General features: G+C 43.2%; 1 protein-coding gene across 1 annotated transcript in view; it reads left to right on the top strand.

Moving 5' to 3' along the window:
- Positions 1-7,818: 7,818 nt before the first annotated feature.
- The window catches only part of PYGL (glycogen phosphorylase L), a 43,062-nt gene continuing 24,860 nt past the window's right edge, over positions 7,819-26,020 (top strand). Inside the window, exons 1-4 of the mRNA XM_023222602.3 lie at positions 7,819-8,369; positions 15,395-15,496; positions 18,070-18,148; positions 21,424-21,527. Coding sequence (XP_023078370.1) covers positions 8,127-8,369; positions 15,395-15,496; positions 18,070-18,148; positions 21,424-21,527 — 528 coding nt within the window. The 5' untranslated portion in view covers positions 7,819-8,126. The remainder of the gene's footprint in view (positions 8,370-15,394; positions 15,497-18,069; positions 18,149-21,423; positions 21,528-26,020) is intronic.

Genomic DNA, 26,020 nt, shown 5'->3' on the forward strand with positions numbered 1-26,020 from the left:
TTGGCTAATACCCAGTTCTTCTTTCATGACGCCACAGGAGTCCTATAGTCATGGTTGTAAAAACTGGGTCAGGGTGTAAAACAGCCATTCCCACAGTAAGTATATGGGCTTGTACTTAAAGGTAAGACCAGAAGCAGGAAGATAAAGGGAAGAGGGTGGTTCTCAAAAGATAGGATCTGGGAAGACAAGGTGTTTTGTTATTCTACAGTCAATTTAGTTCACTGTAAGTGCCCAACACAATGCTGGACTCATAGTAGGTACTTAAATATTTTCCTAATAAATCAATAAATTAGAAACATTGGATTTGAAAAACAGAGGTAAGTCATGCTATGCAAAGCTATGCTCAATGAACGATAATCTATTTAATGCAACAAGAACTGCAAAAAGAAAAGCCCTCATTTGTATATGAGATTGGCCTTCAGACTGATCATCACACTGCCAGGGTCCATCCTAGGAAATATTAAGTGAAAGGGAAGTTATTTCCTTCCTGTATTTCTGTATGTTTTAAGCTAACATATGTTATCCTTCACTATCTAAGCATCTTACTAGTTAGAACTTTAACGATGGATAAACAGCTTAGAGAAGTTAAAGTATTTGGCATCTGAGAACTTGGGGTCTGTGATTCCTTAGGTTTACCCCCATAAGGGAACAAAACTCTAAAAATCAATAATATTTTTATAGAAGTCTATGTGTTTTATATACTTAACGCCTGCAATTAATCAATCACGTACAAAGGACAAGTCAAAATGTGGGCTCAGTGGAGGGTTTGCATGATAAAGGCCCTGAGACAAGGCAACAAAGAGGCTGTCCCTTGTGCACATTGCATCATGGTTATGTGCTGAAACCCTGTGCTTAGCACACTTTGCACTTCCTGTCCTTGGTCAGGATTTGTTCATATCGCTTTGCAAAATTGTGCAGAATTACTCTCCTCATTTGTTCCCATACAGAGGCAAAAGCTTGGCCAGGCACGGTGGCTCACACCTGTAATCCCAGCACTTTGGGAGGCTGAGGTGGGTGGATAATCTGAGGTCAGGAGTTCAAGACTAGCCTGGCCAACATGATGAATCCCCATCTCTACTAAAAATACAAAAATTAGCTGGGTGTGATGGCATGTGCCTGTAATCCCAGCTACTCAGGAGGCTGAAGCAGGAGAATCACTTGAACCGGGGAGGCAGAGGTTGTAGTGAGCCGAGATCGTGCCATCGCACTACAGCCTGGGCAACAAGAGCAAAACTCCGTCTCAAAAAAAAAAAAAAAAAAAAAAGGTGAAATCTTTTTCTGAAACATGTCTCATTGCATTAGTAATAACTCCAGTGGGCAAAGCAAATACAAACAGTGTATAAACTCAGATGTGCAAGGAATGCAGCTTTATACTTTTTGTATTAGTTTAACTTCTGTTTTGTTTTGTTTTGTTTTGTGTTTGAGGCAGAGGCTTGTTCTGTCGCCAGGCTAGAGTGAGTGCAGTGGCACCATCTCGGCTCACTACAATCTCTGCCTCCCAGATTCAAGCGATTCTCATGCCTCAGCTTCCCAAATAGCTAGGACTACAGGCGTGCACCAAAACACCTGGCTAATTTTTGTATTTTTAGTAGAGATGGGGTTTTGCCATGTTGCCAAGGGTGGTCTCAAACTCCTGGCCTCAAGCAATCCTCCGGCCTCAGCCTCCCAAAGTGTTGGGACTACAGCTGTGAGCCACCTCGCCCTGGCCTGTATCAGTTTCAGTTTAACTTCTAACATAAGGTCTCATTCCTCCAGGGAAGAAATTTGATCTCAAATTCAGTTAACCAGTCTATTCAACTGAGGACCCCTCAGCAGGGGTTCCCTGTGCTAAGGCCCTGGTGGCAGGAGCCGGTGGAGGGAAGCCTCTAGCCTTGATACCTCTCCCTTGGGTGTTCTCTGAATCAGCCTTCAGCGCTGGGGATTCGGCCAATAGCTGCCCTGTGCCTCCCTGGGGATGAGGAGCCTTTGTGCACCTTGTCTAAGACCTGACTACTGAGACCCTCCAGGCAGTCACTTCCTCGTTGGGCTCTTCTCAGGAAGCACAGCAAAGTCCTGCGCACTTCTCGGATACTCAGCCGGCCTGGGATTTCTGCTACCTGATCGAGGAAGCCAGCTCCAGGATCCTGACTCCAAGACCAGTGACGTCTCTACTCCCCACGCCTCCGTGTCATCTTCCCATTACTGCTTAATATGTCTCCTGAATGTTAACTTGGAGTTCAAAACCAGGAAGGCTCACATCTTCCTCAGAGATTATAAGCACCTCAAGTGGGAAGGAGATACTGAAAAAGTAAACCATCAGGAGAAAATCAAAACACTAATTAATATGTCAAAACATAATCCCAACCCAGAAGTTTCCATCTTAATCATGCTTTTTCCATTTCCTGGCACTTTTCCACCTTCTCCACTCATATCTTTTTTAGCTTAACCATCTTTTTTTTTTTTTTTTTTTTTTTAGACGGAGTCTTACTCTATCGCCTGGGCTGGAGTACAGTGGTGCGATCTCGGCTCACTGCAACCTCTGCCTCCAGGGTTCAAGTGATTCTCCAGCCTCCCGAATAGCTGGGATTACAGGCACCCACCACTATGCCCAGCGAATTTTTTGTATTTTTAGTAGAGATGGTGTTTCACCATGTTGGCTAGGCTGGTCTCGAACTCCTGACCTCATGATTTGCCTGCTTTGGGCTCCCAAAGTGCTGGGATTACAGGCATGTACCTCTGCACCCAGCCGAGCTTTGCCATTTTACAGAGTGAGAAGGACAGAGAGCTTTGTCCTTACTTTGCAGAAGTTGAAATCAAGGCGGCAAGTGATTCTCCAATCTCAGCATGTTCTACAATAGGCATATGAAAGCTGTCAGTGATTTGAGGGAGAGGAAGAAGATAGGCTGGAAGTATTTCCATCTGTTCAGGAACTCCCACTGGACTATGCCTAAGAATTCAAACTACTGTATCAATGAGCAAATCAAATATGACAGGACCTGAAAGTGTCAGGAACATCCACTTGTTTCAAGACAAGCCAAATATACTCAGGTAACGAGTAAATGGTCACTGTCACAGCCAATTATAGAGATGGCAATGCAGTCAGCTGCATTTTCTGCAGACACTAAGGGAATTCAAAAGTAAAATAAATCTGGGTTCTCAGTCATCTTTCTAAATATTTGAAACAGCGGAGCCTAGATGACAACCTTGGTTAACAGATTCATACATTAAATATGCTGAGTGCAGTGTACTCAAATTCCCTCATTGAGCGTAAAGCTCAGCCCATTTTTTACACCACCCCTCTCCAGAGTGTAAGTGACCTCTCCGTGCGGCCACTATGGACCTCAGGCATTTCCCTGGATTGCAGAACCGATTAGAAGAAGGTCAAAAACCAATAAACAGTACAAAACAGGCCAGGCACGGTGGCTCACGCCTATAATCCCAGTACTTTGGGAGGCCGAGGTGGGTGAATTACCTGAGGTCAGTGATTTGTTTTTCTAAGACCACCAGAGTGGGCACAAAAGAACCAGCGAGTAGGCAAGGCTAAAAGCAAAACTGCAAATTTATTCTTTGGTCATCTAGCTTCAGGGACCGGAGCTGGGGGGGGTGGAGTTTCTAATACAGTCCCGACAAGAGTGGGGGCTGAGAAAGCCCGCCCCCAGCGCATCTGCTGGGAGCCACTTTTCTAGGAGTGGAAGGGCAATAGGCGGGGCACGGGCATGTCGGGGGAGGAGGGGCGCTCCGCAGGTGCCACCAGGTAAATCTTGGTCTCCTCGGATTGACATCACCTGGTGCATGCCTGATTAACCTGCACCTTCCCGGGCGTCAGCTGCATTCTCGCACACACGGAAAGAGTTGGTGGTGAAGAAGACCCCGGAAGTGCACCATCCTGCCTCCGTTCGTCCAAACAGTCAGGAGTTTCAGACCAGCCTGACCAACATGGTGAAACCCCATCTCTACTAAAAATACAAAAAATTAGCCAGGCATGGTGGCACACGCCTGTAATCCCAGCTAATCGAGAGGCTGGAACAGGAGAATCACTTAAACCTGGGAGGCAGAGGTTTACTTAACAGATCACAAATCCTGTTTCAGGGGAGGAGAAACAACATTAAGGGACTTGAAAACCTCTTCCATCACTTACTGAGGTGATCTTGAGCAAGCTACTCACCTTCTCTAACCTTGATTTCCTCATCTGTGAAATGGAAAGAAAAGCAGAACTTGTCCCACAGAGCTGACGAGAAAATTAAATGAGGTAAATGCACATTACGAGCCTTGCCTGAGCCCTTGGAAAAAAAAATTCATTTTGATGAATCTGAAAGTGGTATGCCACCACAATAGGCCCTGCTTTGACACACAGTGGATATTAACCTATATTTGTTTATCTCATCTCTTTCTGTGGTGGTCACTAGAAAGGACCTCACAGACGCCCCAAGCTTCAGGAAGCATAACCGACCCGGGGCTCCAGATAGCCCTGCAAAGGCCATGCCTCCTGGGGAATGCTCTCAACAGTGACTGAGCAGAGTATGGTGGTCTCCTAACAGCGGATGTGCTCCAGAACTGCCCAGTGGCGCTGCTGGATCTTCCTGGGACTACAGGGCTGTCTGAGATATGCCCTTCTACCCTTCCATCTCTCTCCCCTTCACTCTGGGTCACACTTGCATCACAGTCTAATGCTGTCTCTGGCTAGCACTCTCTATTTTTTCCCTCCCACAAGTATTTACCCCAATAAAAACTCTTACATGTTTAATCCTGCTTTAGCCTCTGCTTCTCTGAAGACCCAAACTAACACACTACTTTCTCATGTTCTTTTGTATTTCCAACAGTGGGAAATTTACACTTGTCTGCGAGTTCTGGACAGTTTGTTCAGCTATCTACAAATGCAACTTCGTTACAGCAGCCATGGGGAAGCAGTGGATGAGAAACAGGAATAATATAGGCCATTGTGAGTAAGGCTGCTATAAACACGTGAGCCACTGAAATCTGATACTTTTTCAGGGATCCATAGTTTCTGGTTCTTTCTGGTCAAGAGAGGCTAAAGGAAAGGTTTTTAAAGATAGTAATTTTCTTAGTCAAGTAACTTACCCTCTCAAGGCCTCAGTGTCCTAGACTAGCACAGAACAAGCAGATGAAACAAAATTTATATCAGAATGTCAACTGAAAAAGTATCATTTACCAAAAATGGAAGATAATTGTATTAAATTCTAGTTAGACGCTAAAACTTTAAGAAAGTTTAGAGTCTGGACCTGCATTCTGTTTGGGCGGGCGTGGTGGCTCAAGCCTGTAATCCCAGCACTTTGGGAGGCCAAGACGGGCGGATCACGAGGTCAGGAGATTGAGACCATCCTGGCTAACACGGTGAAACCCCGTCTCTACTAAAAATTACAAAAAAAAACTAGCCAGGCGAGGTGGCGGGCGCCTGTAGTCCCAGCTACTCGGGAGGCTGAGGCAGGAGAATGGCGTAAACCCAGGAGGCAGAGCTTGCAGTGAGCTGAGATCAGGCCACTGCAGTCCAGCCTAGGAGACAGAGCGAGACTCCGTCTCAAAAAAAATAAAAAATAAAAAAAAACTAAAAAATATATAGATTAAAAAATGCTAACATGTTGACACAAAAGACTTTCCAGAAAGACTTAAAGAAAAGTGAAAGGGGAATAACTGTCTTGCAATGTAATTTATTGTCAGTTAATACTGGGTCTATGGAGCACCCTAAATCACCTGGTTCCATCATGTTCTTTTTAACATGGAGATGTATGGTTCTTCCCCATATTCTATATATTGAGCATTCTACAGTTCATGATTTTTCTGCCTAGAGGAATGTTGAAGTTGGGGGTGCAGGCTCATCGACTGGATAGTGAATCAAGAAAATAATGTGTTCATTAGTTCATCATTACCCTGAATTTCCAACAAGAATTTAGCACAGAAAAGTAGGCAGTGGAGCTGGGAGCCATCTATTTGAAACTGTCTTAAGCAAAACTAAGAAACCGAGTGAGCTTGCTTTTGGTGTCTTTCATCCCTTCTTGTGTGCCCCCTAATTATTCACTCCCCAGTGCCCAGACATTATGATGCCTTCCCCTGCTCAGAGACCTTTTTGGGAGGAAGACCTACTCAGACCTGGATTCCCTCATCCCAGGCGCTACCCTATTTTTTCATCCAGCTGTTGAAGCTGAGTGACTAATTTCACACCTATGTGCGAATGACCCATAACTGGCTTAATGCTGTGACCATCTTGGGGGTATTCAAAGCTGATAAACACTTTTTAAAGTTATATAATTATCAAAGAAACTTATCTTTCTGCTTTATTTCAAATTTTACCCCACAGGCCTTACTTATTTTTAAGATCAATGATTTTGATGGGCCCCCCTTCCCACTCTTAATTCAGGGTATTTCTGGCCCCATCCAGATCCAAACACTCATGCCCATCTCTTCTATAAATACTTTCCTTTGCAGGTCATCGGTATTGCAAGAGTTGCATAAGGCCCGATTCAGTCTCTGCCCCAAAGGCTCAAGTCCAAACTTCAGAATCTGGGAAGACAAGGATTCAGGAAATTTTGTCAGACCTATGAGATTTGAACTTTCACTTGTATGGTGAGGGTCACATTTGGTCTGAATCAATTAATCCATCACCCCCTCCCCACCACCGTGTATGAATTCAAAATAATCAACTTTGGTTCAATATAAAAAGCAAAACATATTAATATCGGTATACTAAGATTTTTCTAGAAAACTTGGCGGGGCGCGGTGGCTCACGCCTGTAATCTCAGCACTTTGGGAGACTGAGACGGGCGGATCACGAGGTCAGGAGATCGAGACCATCGTGGCTAACACGGTGAAACCCCGTTTGTACTAAAAATACAAAAAATTAGTTGGGCGAGGGGGCGGGCGCCTGGGGAGAGGCTGAGGCAGGAGAATGGCGTGAACCCGGGAGGCGGAGCTTGCAGTGAGCCGAGATCTCGCCACAGCACTCCAGACTGGGAGAGAGAGCGAGACTCCATCTCAAAAAAAAAAAAAAAAAAAAAAAAAAGAAAGAAAGAAAGAAAAGAAAAAAAGAAAAGGAAAAGAAAAAAGAAAACTTAATTCTGGCAATGGACTCTTTCTAAAATAATATATTAATACTACTTAATGAGGAAGAACAAACCTCTGACATCCTAAAATGCCAAGTGTTTGCCTTTGCCAAGGTTTAGACATACATAAATATGCATATTCAAATAAATACCACCCAAACTGGAGGTGCAAAGATCAGCCTGTACAGCACAGTAACACAGACGGGGTTGTTTTTTGTAAACAAGGCAACTAGTCCAGTGAGTAGTCCCTTCATTTTCCACACACATACCCTTCTGTTTTCTCCCCCTCTTCCCCCCTACACCCTCCACTGCGGTTAAAAGATAATTAGAAGAAGCCTAAAGTAAAAGCCCCTGCCGCATAATGAGCCTAGAGCTTCACCTCACCTACTCTGATTCTTACTAACCTACCTCTAAGGATGAGCGACAGGGTGCTTACCCGCAGGGTGAACTTGGGTCCAGGAGTCAAGAAACTTGAACCCTGGAGTCCTCAAAAAACTGAATGAAAACAACAGAGGCGCCCTGAGGATCCAAGCTGGGGCGGTGCCAAGGGCTGGCAAGGGAGGTTGGGACAACAGAAGTCAAACGTGCCGTCCTTCCAGATCCCGGCGCTTATGGCGGAAGCCACTCCAAGTGAGAAATCCTAACAGTCATAATGGCATAACAAATAAACATCTGCAAAACGACAGTCTGCCAACGACGTGCTTCCCTACACAGACGTCTTCCTGTGTCTCCACACTCTAGAAGGGAGAGGCGGGACAAACGCTGCCTCCGCAGATTTTGGAGATCCGGAAGGGAGCTCCCGAACCCAGGTCCGGGGCTGGCAGGGGTCTCGCCGGCGCTTGGACCTCGGCTCCCACCCCCGAGCCCACCCGCGGCCCCAAAGCCCCAGGAGGGGCCAGGCACTTCCTCTGCCCTCCGGCCTGGGTCAGGAGCCAGGACGCGATGGGAGTGCAGTACCGCCCGAGGGGGCGGGCCCCAAACTTTCGTGCGCCTTGAAAGCGGCTGGCGCAGCAGAGCCGACTCCACCCCTGCCCGGCAGCCCCGCGCCTCCGGCCGCACATCCAGCTTTCTGCGCTGCCCGCCGCCCCAGCCATGGCGAAGCCCCTGACTGACCAGGAGAAGCGGCGGCAGATCAGCATCCGCGGCATCGTGGGCGTGGAGAACGTGGCAGAGCTGAAGAAGGGCTTCAACCGGCACCTGCACTTCACGCTGGTCAAGGACCGCAACGTGGCCACCCCCCGCGACTACTACTTCGCGCTGGCGCACACGGTGCGCGACCACCTGGTGGGGCGCTGGATCCGCACGCAGCAGCACTACTACGACAAGTGTCCCAAGGTACACGCGGGCGGGCGGGCGGGCCGGGATCCAGCCCGGAGTCGGAGTCTGCGGTCGCGGCCGGGAGGGACGAGGTGGAGGACCCCTCAGAGCGGTCCCTTGCACCCGGTCCTTGCCCGGAAGTCCAGAGGAGACGTGTCTAGGCTGTGGGTGGGCAGCCTGGGGGACAGATTCGGCCTCCCCACCGACGCCGCACTCATGTCCCCGAGGTGCCACTGCCAGCGCCCCGCCCAAACACTGTGCGGTCCGCCCCTAGAAACCGCCAGGTGGGCAGAAGCCCAAGCCCCTCTCGCCTGTCCCTTCACAAACTTTTGGAACTTTGACTCTCAGCATTTAATGAAGAGGTGATGGGCGCCTCTTGTCCTGTGTGCGGGACACTGTTCTCTGCCCTGCACACTCAGCCCTAAACAAAAGGGACAAAGATCCTGCCTTGCTGGAGCTTGGTGTTTAGGGAGGGGAGACAAATACCGAACTGGGAAAAGGTCGTAAGTCTCAGGCCTCTCCGAGTGGCTGCCTAAGTGTAGGGCAGAGGAGGGGCAGGGTCCCGCTCCAAACGTAGAGCTCCGCCCACCTATTCTCGAGAGTCGGGTTCCGAGCTCCCGCACTTCCGTGAGTCCTGCGCAAAGAAAGCCCAGGGCCAGGCAGTGCCCTGGACTCGTACTCCCCGGAGACACACACTCCCCCCACCCTTAGCCCCTCCACTCCCGAGGCCTGCCTCCAGAGCTGCTGAGGAAGGCTGGTCAGGGACCACTTCCATCCATGGCGTGGGGACGGGAGCAGAGACCTCCCTAGGGTGATTTTGGACCTACAGAGGGACAATATCTCTGCCTGACAGTTGGCGAAGAGGGCGAGAGGCAGTTGGGAAGGACTGGGGAGGACATGGCGGGGAGAGGGATTGTGTGCAGGCTGGAGTGAGGGCGGGTGCGAGTCTGTATTGGGAGAGGAAACTGGAGAAGCCAGGTGGAGACATATTGGAAAGAATAAAATATTGGGATATATCCCAGGGGCCGTAAGAAATATATATAAACGTTTATTAGAACTTTTTAAATATGTAAAGGTGTGAAAAAAAAATGGACTATAATCCCAATGCCCAAGAAACTCCGTAAGAAATTTTAAGAAAGGAAATGAATGTAAATTCTCATAGTAAGAAATCGCAGCTGTAACAGCTTTCAAATGGAAAGTAACTCTTCTTCACCCCGAAGACCTAGGCCTCCACCAAGGTAGCAACTGCTAAAATGTATCCTTAAAATTTTAAATGCACCTTAGAAAACACTTTATGTATACATGTGTTTACTGTTTTGTTGTTTTGTTTTGTTTTGTCTTGTTTGAGACAGAGTCTCACTTTGTCGCCCAGGCTGGAGTGCAGTGACGCCATCTTGGCTCACTGCATCCTTAGCCTCCAGGGTTGACTCGATTCTCCTGCCTCAGCCTCTTGAGTAGATGGGATTACAGGCCCCTGCCACTACACCTGGCTAAGTTTGTATTTTTAGTAGAGACGAGGTTCCACCATGTTGGCCAAGCTGCTCTCAAACTCCTGGCCTCAAGTGATCCTCCAGCCTTGGCCTCCGAAAGTGCTGGGATTACAGGTGTGAGCCACCGCACCCGGCCACTATCTTTTAAAAATTTATTTATACAAAGGGAATGCTACTAAGTACACCATACTGCGCCTCTCATTAAAAATTATTTTTAACAATTTTAAGCGGAAGGGTGGGACACTGAGCATATATTAGAAACACACACTCACGCCTCTGTAGCATTTAGCATCATAGAGCACCAGAGAGTCTTGTATGTTTTTCCTTCACTGGCTTATGCTGTGCTTTATGGTTTTCCTGGTTCTCTGGCTAGTTTCTTCACTGGGCTCTCCTTTTCTACGTGAGTGCTGGTATAAGCCAGGAATTCTGACGTGTATAAACCAGGTATTCTGATAGTGATACACTGGGGATACAACAATGAACATGTTTCATTCCACACGTGTTCATCAAATACCTACTCCATCACAGTCGTCTGTCTAAACAGGATGGTTCCTGCCCTCATAAATTAGAGCCAGTAGGTGTGTGCTCCTTTCCCGCCCCCCCTTGCTGTCTAATAACTATGCAGATGAATCCCAAATATGGATTCCAAGTTTGAATTCCTTTTCAAACTCTATGCGTACATTTCTAAGTGTTTAGTGAACATACTTAGATATCTTCCTATTTCCTCAAACTCAGCATGTTAAAAACTCAAACCATTATTTCTCCCAATCCTGCCCCATCTTCATGTTTTGTTTTGTTTTGTTTTGTTTTGTTTTGTTTTGTTTTGTTTTGTTTTCAGATGGAGTCTCGCTCTGTCACCCAGGCTGGAGTGCAATGGTACAATCTCAGCTCACTGCAACCTCCGCCTCTTGGGTTCAAGCGATTCTCCTGCCTCAGCCTCCCGAGAAGCTGGGATTACAGGTGCATGCCACCATGCCCAGCTAATTTTTGTATTTTTAGTAGAGACAGAAGTCCAGCATGTTGGCCAGGCTGGTCTCGAACTCCTTACCTTGTGATCTGGCCACCTCAACCTCCCAAAGTGCTGGGATTACAGGCGTGAACCACCGCGCCTGGCCTCTGTGTTTTTTATTTTAATGCCATTGCCATCTTGACAATACAGACACAAACTTTAGTCTCACTTTTTGGCATTCAACTGTTTGCCAATTTCTGTTGATTTCTGTAGGTTCCCTTGAATGACCTGCTCTCTTCCATTCTGTCTTCCTGCCTTGGTGAGGCTCTAGCTACCCATTTGTTGTAGCAGGCTTCTACGTGGTTATTTTCCTTTCCAGAAGTGGTAAAACTGGCAGCCTGAGGCTGAATAAGGATAGCAGACATATTTTGTTGGCCAAGACGTTTTTCAGGAGTTTAATTTTTAGCACCTGTGGGCAGGACTTGCACACTCCTTTTCTTAGCCCGATACTCTTCTTTGCTTTATGTGACCTCAGTTACACATTTATTTTCTCTGCCTAGTTCCTGAAGGCATTGGAGTATACGATCCCATCTCATTCTGTGCATTGTAGTTTGCTTAAGCTTCCTAAAGCAACACATCTTGTCCCCTGCTCAGTTATCATTGACTCCTCTTGCCTGCCATAGTCCTTAAGCAAGTATTCAAAAGCCCTTCTCCGTCCAGGTGGGCCTGTTCTTCCCTTGTTATCTTCCATTACCCTCTGTACTCACCTTGCTGTCGCAACAAACCAGTCCCCACTGTGGGGCCCCCAACTCACTTGCAGTGTCTTTCCTACCACATTTCTATGCTCAACTCTTGCCTGACCTGCAAGTCTCAGGTTTATTGACATGTGTTCCAGAGGTCTTCCCAGAAGTACCCAGGCCCTCTGACTAATGCTGGACATAAAAATAAAACACATATTTTAAAAATATTTGTTATATCTTCTTTATTTTATTTACAAGGCTTTTGAAAATATCCACTTTTACATAAAATACTAGTAATCATAGTACAGGCTTGTAATTTATAAGGTATATTGGAGATGCTCCTATATTTCACTATTAGGCATATGTAACAAATGTTTAGAGACCATTAATTAAGAGGATGGCAAAGATCTATTTTTTAAGGTCTTATGTATTCCCAAATATAAGGAGAAATTACCTCCAAAAAGTTATTTGTGAGAAAACAGGGAATCACTGTACATTCCTGTCCTTACAAAGCCTGTCATGCAAGGAAGTATTTTCTCATTTACTTTATTTTGAGCAACCACATATTTCTCAAGAAAGACTTTGAAGTATTTTTAAGAAGACTTAACTTCGTACTAATGTGGGATCATTAAAAGGGAGGCAAAGAAACTTAATACAGATGTAGTCATTATTCCTGGGGGTATGACCTCACAATTGCAAGTGTGGAACATATACTATATAAACAAGCTTTTTATGGATTATTTAAAAGAAAAAGGCAAAACATCATGGTTATAGAGATAATGAAAATACACACAGGGAAGGATTTTTTTAAACTGGGTAATATTATGCAAATGGGTATTTGTGGCTTAAAATACTATTTCCTGTGACAGCAGTCATCACGTACTAGAGCACCAGCCATTGCCTATGTCTGCCCCAGAAATGTACTTTCATCCAATCATTTGAAGGCATCTAATAGCTGGTGAGGGTTCTAGTAACAGCATTATAGACATTCAAACAACTTGGATGAAAACGAAGATGATGTATTCTGGAGAGCAGTGTTAGGTGGCCCATTAGGACAGGGATGTTGACTATTTGTTGTGAAATTTAGAATTCAATTGTTCATAAAAGGAAAATGGGAAAGAATGAAATTTCCAAGTTGACATTTTCAAATAATATTTTGTTTTAAATATTTATGTGTAACTAGTGTGTTAAATATGATAATAGGCCTTTATTATGCTGAATTCTGTTCACAATTTTTTTTAATGGGCCAAATTCTTTTTTTTTCTTTTCTTACTTCTTATCTTACAGAAATGGGACAATCCCTAAAATTTGAGGTAACAATATTGGTGCATTTACAGATTTTTGCCATTTTGTTTTGTGTCTAGTAGAGAAGCAGAGGATAAATGATATGGAGAGTAAGATATTGTAAAAAGGGACGATGAAGTTACTCACTGGTTCTTTTTTTTTTTTTTAATTAGTAAACTGTGCTTGTATATAAAGAAGGTTTTTTAGCAGATCTGACCGTTGTACCTCTCACCTTCAAATCTGATGCTATTTGCCTGACTTTCACCATGTCAAAGGCAAATAATGTCTAAGTCAATAGAGAAATTTCCAATTTCAATAAGAACAAACACCAGTAAACCTTAGGTATCTTCTTGTACATAAGGAACTTGCCAGTAAATAGATCTTCTAGAAAAATTTGATTCTAAAATTAATTGTAGGCTGGGTGCTTGACTCACGCCTGTAATCCCAGCACTTTGGGAGGCCGAGGCAGGCAGATCACCTGAGGTCGGGAGTTCAAGACCAGCCTGGCCAACATGACAAAATCCCATTTCTACTAAAAGTACAAAAATTAGCTGGGCATGGTGGCGGCTGGCTGTAGTCCCAGCTACTCAGGAGGCTGAGGCAGGGAGAATTGCTTGAACCTGGGAGAGAGAGGTTGCGGTGAGCCAAGGTCATGCCACTGCACTCCAGCCTGGGCGACAGAGGGAGACTCTGTCTCAGTAAATAAATAAATAAATAAAATTGTAAAATTTCTTGCAGTAATCAGTCAAGGAGGAATATCTTCTAGCCATGGGGTGTGTGGGAGTTAATCTCTGTGTTTCTTGGATGACTTGAGGTAGTCATGGCCAACCCACCTTACCGGAGCCCACTGAGGTGCCCAATAAATATTTTATTAATGAATGGTGAGCTATGGCAGTCTGATTTCTGTTTGTCCAAAACTTATGCTTTATTCATGAGGCTCATGAACAGGAGGGGGAAAACACAAAACGTTGAATCTAGTTAGTTAGATGAGTTTGCTTTTTTTCTCCCTGGGGGTAAAAGATACTGAATTACTTTGCCAAAAATAGTGCTTTGTCAAAACCTGGTGTCAGTAACACTTATTTAGTCCTTCATACATCTTTATAGGAGTGTTACCGGAAAGGAGTCACCATCCCAGACCCCAAGAGAGGGTTTTGATCTCACACAAGAATTTGAGGCAAATCCATAGAGTAAAGTGAAAGCAAATTTATTAAGAAAGTAAAGGGGCCAGGCACAGTGGCTCACGCCTGTAATCCCAGCACTTTGGGAGGCCGAGGTGGGCGGATCACCTGAGGTAACGAGTTCGAAACCAGCCTGACCAACAGGGAGAAACCCCCATCTCTACTAAAAACATAAAAACTTAACCGGCGGTGGTGGCGCATGCCTGTAATCCTGGCTATTTGGGAGGCTGAGGCAGGAGAATCACTTGAACCCGGGAGGCAGAGGTTGCGGTGAGCTGAGATAGCGCCATTGCACTCCAGCCTGGGTGACAAGAGTGAAACCCTGTCTCAGCCTCCCAAATAGAAAAAAAAATTAAGTAAAGGAATAAAGAATGCCTCTTCTGTAGTCAGGGTAGCCCTGAGGGCTGCTGATTGGCTATTTTTATGGTTATTTATTGTTTATATGCTAAACAAGGGGTGGATTAGTCATAAACTCTCTGGGAAAAGGGTGGGCAATTCCCGGAACTGAGGGTTTCTCCCCCTTTTAGATCGCATGGAGTAACTTCCTGACGTTGCCTTGGCATTTGTAAACTGTCATGGCGCTGGTAGGAGTGTTTTTTTAAGCATGCTAATGCATTATAATTAGTGTATAATGAGTAGTGAGGATAATCAGAGGTCACTTTCGTTGCCATCTTGGTTTTGGTGGGTTTTGGCTGTCTTCTTTACCAAGAAAGAAGTCTTTAAGAAAGACTTGGAGGCCGAGTGCTGTGGCTCACACCTGTAATCCCAGCACTTTGGGAGGCCAAGGCGGGCAGATCACGAGGTCAAAGATGGAGACCATCTTGGCCTTAGTAGAAATTCCATCTCTACTAAAAATACAAAAATTAGCCGGGCATGGTGGCGCATGCCTGTAGTCCCAGCTCCTCCGGAGGCTGAGGCAGGAGAATCGCTTGAACCCAGGAGGTGGACGTTGCAGTGAGCGGATATTGGACCATTGCACTTCAGCCTGGTGACAGAGCGAGACTTTGTCTTTAAAAAAGAAAAGAAAAGATTTTGAAATATTTTTAAATATCTTAAGTCCATGCTAATTTGGAATCATTAAAAAGGAGGCAAAGAAAACCTTTTATCAGCAAGGCTTTTGTGACCTGTATCTTGTGCAGACCTCCTATTTCATCCTGTGACTTAGAATGTCAAACCTTCTGAGAATGCAGCCCAGTAGGTCTCAGCCTTATTTTACCCAGCTCCTATTCAAAATGGAGTCGCTTTGGTTCAAACACCTCTAACAGGGGTCTCATTTGAACCTGCGGTGACATAGTCCTGCCTATTTGTTTATTATTGGTGACCTAACACATGACCTTGTGTTTTTATGTTAAGTAAGGTTGATCTCTTAGAGGAAACATTATCTTTCTTTTCTTTATTTCAGAGGGTTTATTACCTCTCTCTGGAATTTTACATGGGCCGAACATTACAGAACACCATGATCAACCTCGGTCTGCAAAATGCCTGTGATGAAGCCATTTACCAGGTATATTGTTTCTAGATTTCTCTCATCCTGTCTCTTTAAATTTCATGTGCACTTCAGGAAACTTGGGGACATTAAACAAAAAAATAAAGTGAAATAAGAGTGAAAAATCACCTCTATAGATGTGGCTATTATAAACTTTTGAAAATATACATCACTGATCATCTCTCATTTAAGAGGAACAACCAGAAAAAGAAGTTAGAGAACTCATTATGACTCATGAGAATTTTCTTTTGCAATCAAAGTCTTTGACAGCAATCCCCACAAATTACATTTCAGAAATTAATGTCTGAACAAGCCTTTTAAAAGTACTTGAGTCTTCTGCTATCAGAATTACAAGCTTTACTTTGGGCTTCTATCTCATTTTTAAGAAATGATCAAACTTTGTTATTCATGTATCAAGGCAATTTGTGAAAATGATCAGCTTTAAAAATTCTGTTGTCATACTTTCTCTGTTGCTTAATGAAAGGTAAAATACACTTCCTCCTTAAAGGAGGAGCTTGAAGTATTAACCCTAATGTACTAAGTTGTTTTCATGAATATATTTAACTTTTTCTTTCCTGAGCTTCAGGTACCTTCACACCCAAAACAGGTAGTCCTTAACCTTTTTAATGTGGTTGAAAGGAGAAATGTGTATTTGCAAAGACAAATTCTAAATGAGAGACTGTTCAAACTGTTCCTTTCCTTTGCCATAGGATTGTCCCCTCATGTGTCCTTCGCTCAAGAACAAACACATCTACAGCCAGGTCATGCCTAACCCACACGTATGTGGTTAGGTGGAGTATTTCCTGGGAAAGAACCCCTGCAGGTCCTCTCCATGTCCCTTCCTTCTCCTTCCCCTAATATCAGCTGAAAATAACATCCCTCCCTTGGAGTAGCCTATAGCCAGGCGGGGTGACGTGATCCATGTCTACTTGCTCAAAATTTATGTCATTTTTTTTTTTTTTGAGACGGAGTCTCATTCTGTTATGCAGGCTAGAGTGCAGTGGCACGATCTCGGCTCCCTGCAACCTCCACCTCCCAGCCTCAGCCTCCTGAGTAGCTGCAGGCATGCACCACCATGCCCAGCTCATTTTTGTATTTTTAGCAAAGATGGGGTTTCGCCATTTTGGCCAAGCTGGTCTCGAACTCCTGACCTCAGGTGATCCTCCTGCCTTGGCCTCCCAAAATGCTGGAATTACAAGCGTGAGCCACCATGCCGGCCTGTATCACACTGTAGACTTACATTTTTAGAATTTAAAAATGCTGAGTGTTAGCACCAGCAGTTGGCTTACATGAGGAACCTAGTAAGCTCTAATCTGCAGAGAGCAAATTTGAAAGCCCCTTTAACGCTGAACAGAAGCATAACCATGGTTGAGCTCGTAAGATACAGTTGTCAATACCTGTGTGAGAAAGTAACTTTTGGTATAAAGGTAGGGATCCAAATAGGTGGCTCCATGGAAACTGGGGCACAACTTCAAGCATTGGTACATATTCCACATATGTTTTTAAATGTGCAAATTATTTTTCCATTTAAAAAAATAGCCGGTTTCATGGGTTGCCTAACTTTCAGATAAGAACCCAGTTGTTTCACAACAGACCACCTTTAGCCATGCCTGGGCTAGATTTGCATCTAGTAAGCATAGAACAAGTCATTTGCCTGACCAAGAATTCTTTCATTGTAAAATGAGCAGTGCAGTGTAATCTCCAGGGCTGCAGAGCTCTGTCCCGAGTGCACAGTGGCGCTGTGGACTCTGCTGTGTGATCCCCAGCACTGCGGGGCAGGGAGCTGCCTGGCAATCAGTCCCATCCATGTCCAAATTCACAGATGCTGCTTGGCTTCCCACAGCCTCTTATCCACCCCAGGGAAAGGGAAAGGATTTTACCCCATCCAGCGGGATTGCAGGACTGCGGTTTCCCTGCCTGCTGTCAGGCCCCAGGTCTCCGGGGCAGTGAGTGACTCACTAACTGGTTTTGAGTTAACAACTTTTGACCCTACTGAGTAAATATGCTGTGGTCATGAAAAGATGAACTTTAGTCCATTCAGCAACATCTGACCTCAGGCCTTTTGGTCATTTTCAAAACCCCTCAGTCCAACTAATATCAGCTTGGTACTAGACTGTTTCTGAGGTTTTAACCCTACTGTACACACACACACACACACAAATGTTTTCAATGATAATAGCTAACATTTATTGAGGAATATCTGCCCAAGAATAGTTCCAAATGCTTTGTTTGTATAATGTTATTTAATTCACAGTAATCATTAATGAGGTAGGTACTGTTAGCCTCCACTTTTTTTAAATAGGAAAATTGAGGCATAGAGTTAGTAGCTTGCCCAGGGTCATATAGGAAGTAACAGAGTCAATAATGGACTTTTAGAGCCTACACTCTCCTCCATGCTGCAGCTGCACCATCTCATGCAGTTTGCCTCTGCAGTCAGTATCTGATGCCAGAACAGCCTTCAAGGGAGCTGACGCTAGTTTAGGTACACAGCTAAACCTGAAAACCTTTACCCAGAGCTGTAGGAAATGGCTGTCCCTCTGAATGGCCTGAATTTGTATCTGCTTCCAATACTTTTTTCCCTTCATTACCAGCTTGGATTGGATATAGAAGAGTTAGAAGAAATTGAAGAAGATGCTGGACTTGGCAATGGTGGTCTTGGGAGACTTGCTGGTAAGTGACATTGTGAGTGTATTATATTGTCTGGCCGATTGAAGACATCTAAGATGCCATGCATGACCATGCTTGGAAGACCCAGACAGGTTTCCTAGAAGAAGTGCAAGGTATGACCTGGTTGTAGATGTATTTGATGTATTTGTTCTTGAGTTTGCACTTTGGTTTGATCAATTCTACACAAATAGTAGAGACGGGAACTTGAACAAAAGAGACACTGCTTAAAACTCAGTTAACCAGATCCTTCCTATGCACTTAAGGGTATGTTAAATGTTGACAGACTAAAAAATTTATTATACTAGTGTCCACTTTGATCACTACCCCGGTTCTGCACTCCTCCCTATAGGGGGTCATAGGGAACAGTTTAGTATTTAGAATTCCAGACCTTTTTTCTGGAATATATATCTTCCAGACCTTTTTTCTACATATTTACACACACACACACACACACACACACACACACATATTCATTCTGTGAATATGTATATATTCACAGAAAACATTTAATTTTTAAGAAACATAATCACACTGTATGGCTTTAATACAATGTGATTTCTTTTTTCATTTGGAGATCTATCCAGGAAAGTACATCTAGGTCAAAAGTAGCGCCTTTACTTCACTGTTATTTGTTCAAAGATTCTCAACTCACATCCTTGTGTGGCATGACCTGAGTTAAGTCGCTGCTGTTTTATTTTATTTTATTTTTTCAGTGGTAGACTCCATGTCAGAGGCATGACCCCAGTTGGTCAACCATTGTCTTGCCTTGTGCACTTGACTGCTTGATTCACTAGTGGGCAATGATACACTAATATTATTGGTATGTTTTTTTAATTAATGCCCTTTTTGTGTATAGATACAATTTGAGTTCTTTGCTTTTTTCAGGGAATAATTTTTCAGCAAATATATAGGAAAGCACTAAAAATATAATACCAGCTCCATTAATTTAGAAAATACCCGTCTCTATAACCTAGTAATTCCACTTGATATCTACCCTAAAGAAGCACACACATAAGAAGACATGCGGGGAAAATAATTGTTACAGTATAGTTTATAAAAGTACCACACTGATTGTCAAAGAACAAAATTGATCTAGATGTACTTTCCTAGATAGATATCCAAATTAAAAGAGAAATCAAATTGCATTAAAGCCATACAGTGTGATACCATTTATGTTTTTTAAAAATTAAATATTTTCTGTGAATATATGTGTGCGTGTGTGTGTGTGTGTGTGTGTGAATATGTAGGAAAAAGATTTGGAAGATATATATTCCAGATATATATGTGTGTGCATGGGTGTGTATATGTGTGTGTGTACATAGGTATATAATGTGAATATGTAGAATAAAAGGTCTGGAATTCTAAATACTAAACTGTTCCCTGTGACCTCCTGTAGGGAGGAGTGCAGAACTGGGATAGGGATCAAAGGGGATGCTGGCATAATAAATTTTTTTGTCTGTAACTTAATATTTTTAAGGAAGATGCACTAATGTATTATCTGTGAAATTTAAATTTAATAATAAAAATATACTACCACACATGTATCAGATTGTATTCTATGAAAAATAATTATCTCCTCTCTTTTAGAAATTGTTCAAATCTTCTGATTTTGCATACACTCAAATTACTAGAAATCCATTTGCATCTGTTTCATTTTTTTTCAACCTTAGTACATTAGTCACACTGTGCTTTAACATTGCCATTAATAATGAACAAAACAAAATAAAACAATGCCTGTGGGATACTTGCCACCTTCCTGTGAAGGTAATTATCTGACAATTTAGTAGGCTTTCTATGGGGCTGTAGGAAGGCCAGCAGCGCTGATGAAATGCACATCTAAGAATAAGAACCAGCCTGCCTATCTTTTATGTGAAGCCCGAGCCCTCAGTCTTCGTTGGCTAGGTTAACTCTGTGCCCAACATTCATGACATTGCTCCTTAAGTTGACTGATGAAGTCAGAGTGAAGAGGCTGATGAAGCTGAGAATTCTCATTAGATGATCTCATCTAAGCTGGGACCCCCTCTAAGGATAGTCTGATCACGACTCAGGAAAAGCTGGAGAGCCACAGCTCAAAGAGAACAGGAATGGGAGCAGAGCCAGGCCATATGTGAGCGTAGGGACTGGCAATGTTAGAAAACCTTAAAAGCCTAGGCCATTTGTGTTTGTGGATCTCTGTTTTAAGGGCTGTACCACCAACCTCATTCAGTCCCTTTCTGTTTGATCTACAGCTTTCAGTTTTAATTCCTACTGTACACTTCCTCATTCTCTGTATATTTCTCAGCTTAAATTCCTGGGAGGGACAATCTGATTAGTGTAACGCCTTAGTTCTCACCCAGCCACAAGACAGATCCTTACCCAGCCTGTTGGTTAACTGTTCTGGATCAGATGCCCTGTCATCAAATAACAGAAAATCCAGCAAAAATGGTTCAGTCAACAAGGACATGTGTTATCACATAACAAGAACTCCAGAGGATAGGCCATGCCAAGTCTGGTTTATTCAGCAGCAGGAGTACAGCAGGACTCCAGGTCTCTGGTCCTTTTGTCTTTCCCCTCATGGAAAAAAGATAATGGCAGCAAGGAAAATCTTTCCCAGAATTCTATACCCAACAGACTTTCTAGCACCTCTCATCTGATTGAATGTCATTGTATGCTCATGGAGAATGAAATACAATTGCTATGATTGACTTAGCAGATTAGAACAATCGAGCAAGATTCACTTCCTGGTTCAGCCTCCCTGAAGCATATGATCACCTAATATCTGAACAACAGTAGAATTCCATGAGCCAGGAAGAAACAGAGCTGGCCACAGAATATCTTGTCAGTCAGGTGCTGGAAGGGAATAGAACATATATAAGTTATACTCTCCTGGGACTGTCTTTTCCAATGGGGCGAGTCTTAGGGGAGGATAGAGACAGCTTCCCTTAGAAAAGGCAGTGTGGGGGCAATCATCGACATTATGTCGTGCAGGCTGCCTTCCTTATCTGTTCTCAAACAAAATGTACACAGTGGTTATTTCTAGATGGTGAGGTTATAGATGACATTTTCTTCTTTATACATTTTTTACATTTTCTAACTTTTGTATAGTATTAATTTTATAATTAGAAGTGAGTTATTTCTTAAAAACCAATACCCATTGTGCAGTAGTATCTGTGCTTTAGAATACAAATGTGGTTCTTCATATAGCAATGGTTTGTGGCTACCATGTGTTTTAGGGAAAGACTGGAAATTTTGACTCAGCTTAGTGACTCTATCTTTTGCCTGTGCTCTGTTGAATGTAGCCTGCTTCTTGGATTCCATGGCAACCCTGGGACTTGCAGCCTATGGATATGGCATTCGGTATGAATACGGGATTTTCAATCAGAAGATCCGAGATGGATGGCAGGTGTGTGAGCTATCTTTTTAAATTTTGTTATTAAGGTACTTCTCTTTCATGGTGTTCTGGATGATTTATAATATATGGACCTTTAACATAGAGCTGTACTAATTTCTCTGGCATTTGGTTGGTATCAGTAAGTTCTATCTATCCATCTTCCCGCTTCAGAATGTAAGTTTCCCATGAACAGAGAGCCTTCCAGTATCACTCATCACCAGATCCATGGCACCGAGTGCAGTGGCTGACTCCAGGGTGCTCTGAAAATATTTATCACTGACTGCCTGAATGTGGACCACTAAAATGTGTGAACTTATGGAGGGCACATCTTTGACTCATGATCTCAGCCAAGAACCCTTGATGGTAGGAAGCACGATGCCATTTTGTAGGTGAGAACACTGAGTCTCTGAGGAAGTAAAGTTACCTCAGATCACACTGCTGGCAAATACATGTCCATATCCCCAGACTCCCAGGACCACATTCAGTATTCTCTTCTACACTCAGATTCTTGCCTTCCTTAACATGCCAAGGTTACAAGATACAAGCCAAGTGTCCTGATTTTTTTATAAGATGAAATCAGACAGTGTTGTTAACTGTTACAGCAAATAAATCTGGCACGCATTTAAGATGTATAACTACATTGCTCCATAGAAATTTGTACAAATCTATCCAAATGACACTACTTTTACTTTATATAATGAAACCAGATTGTTAGGTACTTTTTTTTTTTTATCTCTAGTAATTGTTTGAGTCTACAATCGCCCTAGTGTGGACAGTTTTTGCTGATACTAAGTGTGATTTAGGCTTTCTCTCTCCCTATTTTTGTCTCATATATACACCATTGACAGAAATAGATATCTTCAGTTTCCAAAAACCCTGAGCTCTCTGAGCCTTTCCCACACTTATGAGATGAGTCCAACAAGAGAACGCTCAGGGACTGGATGCAGAGACCTAGGCTGATGCCAGGAGAAAGGAAGATGGCCCGATGAGAATGAGTTTAGTGTCACCACTGCCCTCTTTCCCTCCCTCAGTATTTGGGTTCTTTATGAGCCAAGGAAGGGAAGAACATAGAAATTTGGTTTGATGAGAGAATGTGCCAAGGAAAAAGGCTCAGGAGAATATTGGGGACAGAGTAGAAGACAAACTTCCACATTTTGCTAAGAACCATTGCTGTTTATCTTTAGCTACCCGCAAATAAATAAAAACTGAGAGGCAGCATCTTATAGAAGAGAAGCCTAGGTCCCAATTTCTCATTTGAGACCTAATGTCAACTTAGGAGACCTGATTACTTTTATAAGGTATGCTGCCTCAATTAGGTTACCAAACTTCCCTGAACTCAGTTTTCTCAATGACAAAATGGAGATACAAACTCTACAGAATTATTATAAAAACATGTAAAATATCTGGCACACAATAAAATGCTAATATTAGTAAGCACACAATAAAATGCTGATTTGCGTAAGAAAAGGAGGACACTTTAATAAATTGTGGTATTCTATAATAAAATATTAGAGAAGCCATTCATATTATATTTTTGATTAATTTTAACAAAATAGGAAATCATTTGTGTTAGCTATAAGTAGAGGATATAGAGTTATAAGGGTGATATAACCTCAGCTATCCAGAGGAGGCCAGAAAGATAAAGGAAAAGTGCTATAAAAAAATACATCAAAGCTTCAACAGAAGTTATCTCTGGAAGACGGGCAACTTCTACTGTCTTCCATGTACTCTTCTACATATCTCATTTTCTGTAAGAAATATATGTATTATCTTCTATTTACTCTTCTACATGTTTTATATTCCATAAGTAATGTGTATTTTGTAATCACTAAAAGTTATAAAAATGAAATAAGTTGTTCCTCTCCCCAGTGGAGTAACCTAGAGTTCCATGCTGAGAGCCTAGTTTAGCAGGCATTTCCAGGACAACCAAAACTTTGACACAACCTAACCAAACAACACATGGTATGTAATTTTAGCCTTTGAAAAGGATACTGTGTGCTACTCACTATACTGCAGAATCTCCAAGGATCTCATTTCTTATCTCTTAACTACTGTCAGATGGAAGATTTAAAAGAAACTCAGGAAAGAAATCTCAATCTTTTTTTTGTCTCAGGTATATATTCCCCTTACATTTTATGAAGGACCACTATTATCACACCTACCTTTGCTCTGTTTAAGTGATCTTTATTCCAGGAAACTATCTCTTTCTCTCCTATCAGACCAAGAAAGCGTGTATTCCAGTGTTCTTTAAAAAGAAAAATAAAGAAAGACTAAATAGGTTTTGCTCATTCAAAATATTGCAAAGCTGGCCAGGTGCAGTGGCTCACGCCTGTAATCCCAACATTTTGGGAGGCCGAGGTGGTTGGATCATTTGAGGTCAGGAGTTCGAGACCAGCCTGGCCAACATGGTGAAACCCCTGTCTCTACTAAAAATACAAAAATTAGCCAGGAGATAGTGGCGCGCACCTGTAATCCCAGCTACTTGGGGGCTGAGGCAGGAGAATCGCTTAAGCCTGGGAGGTGGAGGTTGCAGTGAGCTGAGATAGTGCCACTGCACTCCTGTCTGGGCAAGTGAGTGAGACCCTGTCTCAAAAAAATAAATAAATAAAATAACATAAAATAAAATAAAATCCAAAGCTAACCTTATCAACCATCACTTCTTCTTTCATTATGACTTGAAATTGAATGAGGAGGGTATATAATTTTACTTAGCACCTCCATTGTTTACTGGAATGGGATTTTAACTGTCAAACATAAAATATATCATACCATAAAAAAGAAATTATTTCCATAAAAAACAAAAAGCATCTGTCAAGAAAGCAGCAGGCCTCTTCAGAGTATAGTCATGCCCCCACTCACCCGTAACACTGTTCTTACAACGGCAGATTTGAAGAAGACTAATGAAAATTCCATATGCTGGAAAGATTTTTAAAGGTTGATGGGCTTTTAATTTTTGAGTCTCTTCAAGGAAGATTTGCAGTTGTGGAGTGTTCATCATGAACCCCCTGAGGAAAATAATTGTATTGCTAAAATTCTATATTTACCGTCTACTCTAATGGGGAGTGCAGTAATAGTCCTCTATGAAAATCGCTGGCCCCGAGGAGGAAATGGGGAGAAAGATGATTGCAACAACCTCACAGAAGTTTCACAATCACACCAAAGCCCTAGGTGGAAAGGCGCTCACAGTATGTATCTCGAAGCTGGATCCAGGTGGCTTCTGCAGCCCTTCTCTTGCCTTTTAGAACCCACACCTAGTTCGTGATAGCCAGTCATGCACGATTCACGTTACCCAGCAAAGCTTCTAATTATCATTGTGGAATTCTTGGTGTGCCACAGAAACATTTATCAGTTATTTATAACATCAGAAAGCCAAGTTCATGGGCTTTCCTGATGTCTGTTCACTGGTTCTTTGTGGACTCTATATCCCACAGGTGAAGAGCATTTCTCAGAATTCAGTCAACAGAGTCCCCTGGGCTAACCTCTCCATCCCTGCTGGCTGGGACAGGTTCCATTGAGTCATTCCTCTAAAAAAATGCCTAGTCCAGCTGCCAACTGCACCCAGGTTGGCTCTTTTACTCCACAGATCCGCACTTGCTTTCTTCAGCCCTGTGCAACCTCTGGGATGAAACAGCTCTGACAGCTCACTTGGATGTAGATGAAAGTTCTCCCATCTTGGCCCCCCACCCCTACCCCTTCATATGATTAGCATGTTAGTGCATTTTGGGGATCACTGGCTACATGGAAACCTAAATTTACAGATCAATTTATCAATTCATTGGAAGAAAGCAAGGTAGAGAGAAGGTTTATCACCATATGGCAGCTTCTGTGGATTTAGTGGAGGCAGCAAGGGATAGTTCTCTCCTTCTCCTCAGATCTCCTCAGATCAACTTATTGTTATGAAACATTTGTTTCTCAATCTACCTTAAATACAGATCTTATAAAATTGATATAATTATTCACCGATTCTTTACTGAATCAGTGAGAGATTCACAATAAAGAACAGCAAGCAAATAAAGTCTCCAAGTTGTTAGCCCCATGAAGCTAAAACCAATCATTATTTGGCAGGAAAAAAATTCAACCAACATTTGATGGCATTAAGAATGTCCTGTGGCCGGGTGCGGTGTCTCACGCCTGTAATCCCAGCACTTTGGGAGGCTGAGGCAGGCAGATCACTTGAGGTCAGGAGTTCAAGATCAGCCTGGCCAACATGGTAAAACCCCATCTCCACTAAAAATACAAAAATTAGCTGTGTGTGGTGGCAGGCACCTGTAATCCCAGCTACTCGGGAGGATGGATGAGGCAGGAGAATCACTTGAATCTGGGAGGCAGAGGTGGCAGCGAGCCAAGATTGTGCCACTGGACTCCAGCCTGGGTGACAGAGCGAAACTGTGTCTCAAAAAAATAAAAATAAAAAGAGTAAATGCAACCTCTGACTTCCACAGCAGTCAAGGAGTGAACCCACAGGAGGAAGTTCAGAGCCCATCCTCTCTTGTTTGAGCACTTCA

This window comes from Piliocolobus tephrosceles, chromosome 6, assembly GCF_002776525.5.
Source record: "Piliocolobus tephrosceles isolate RC106 chromosome 6, ASM277652v3, whole genome shotgun sequence".
NCBI lineage: Eukaryota > Metazoa > Chordata > Mammalia > Primates > Cercopithecidae > Piliocolobus > Piliocolobus tephrosceles.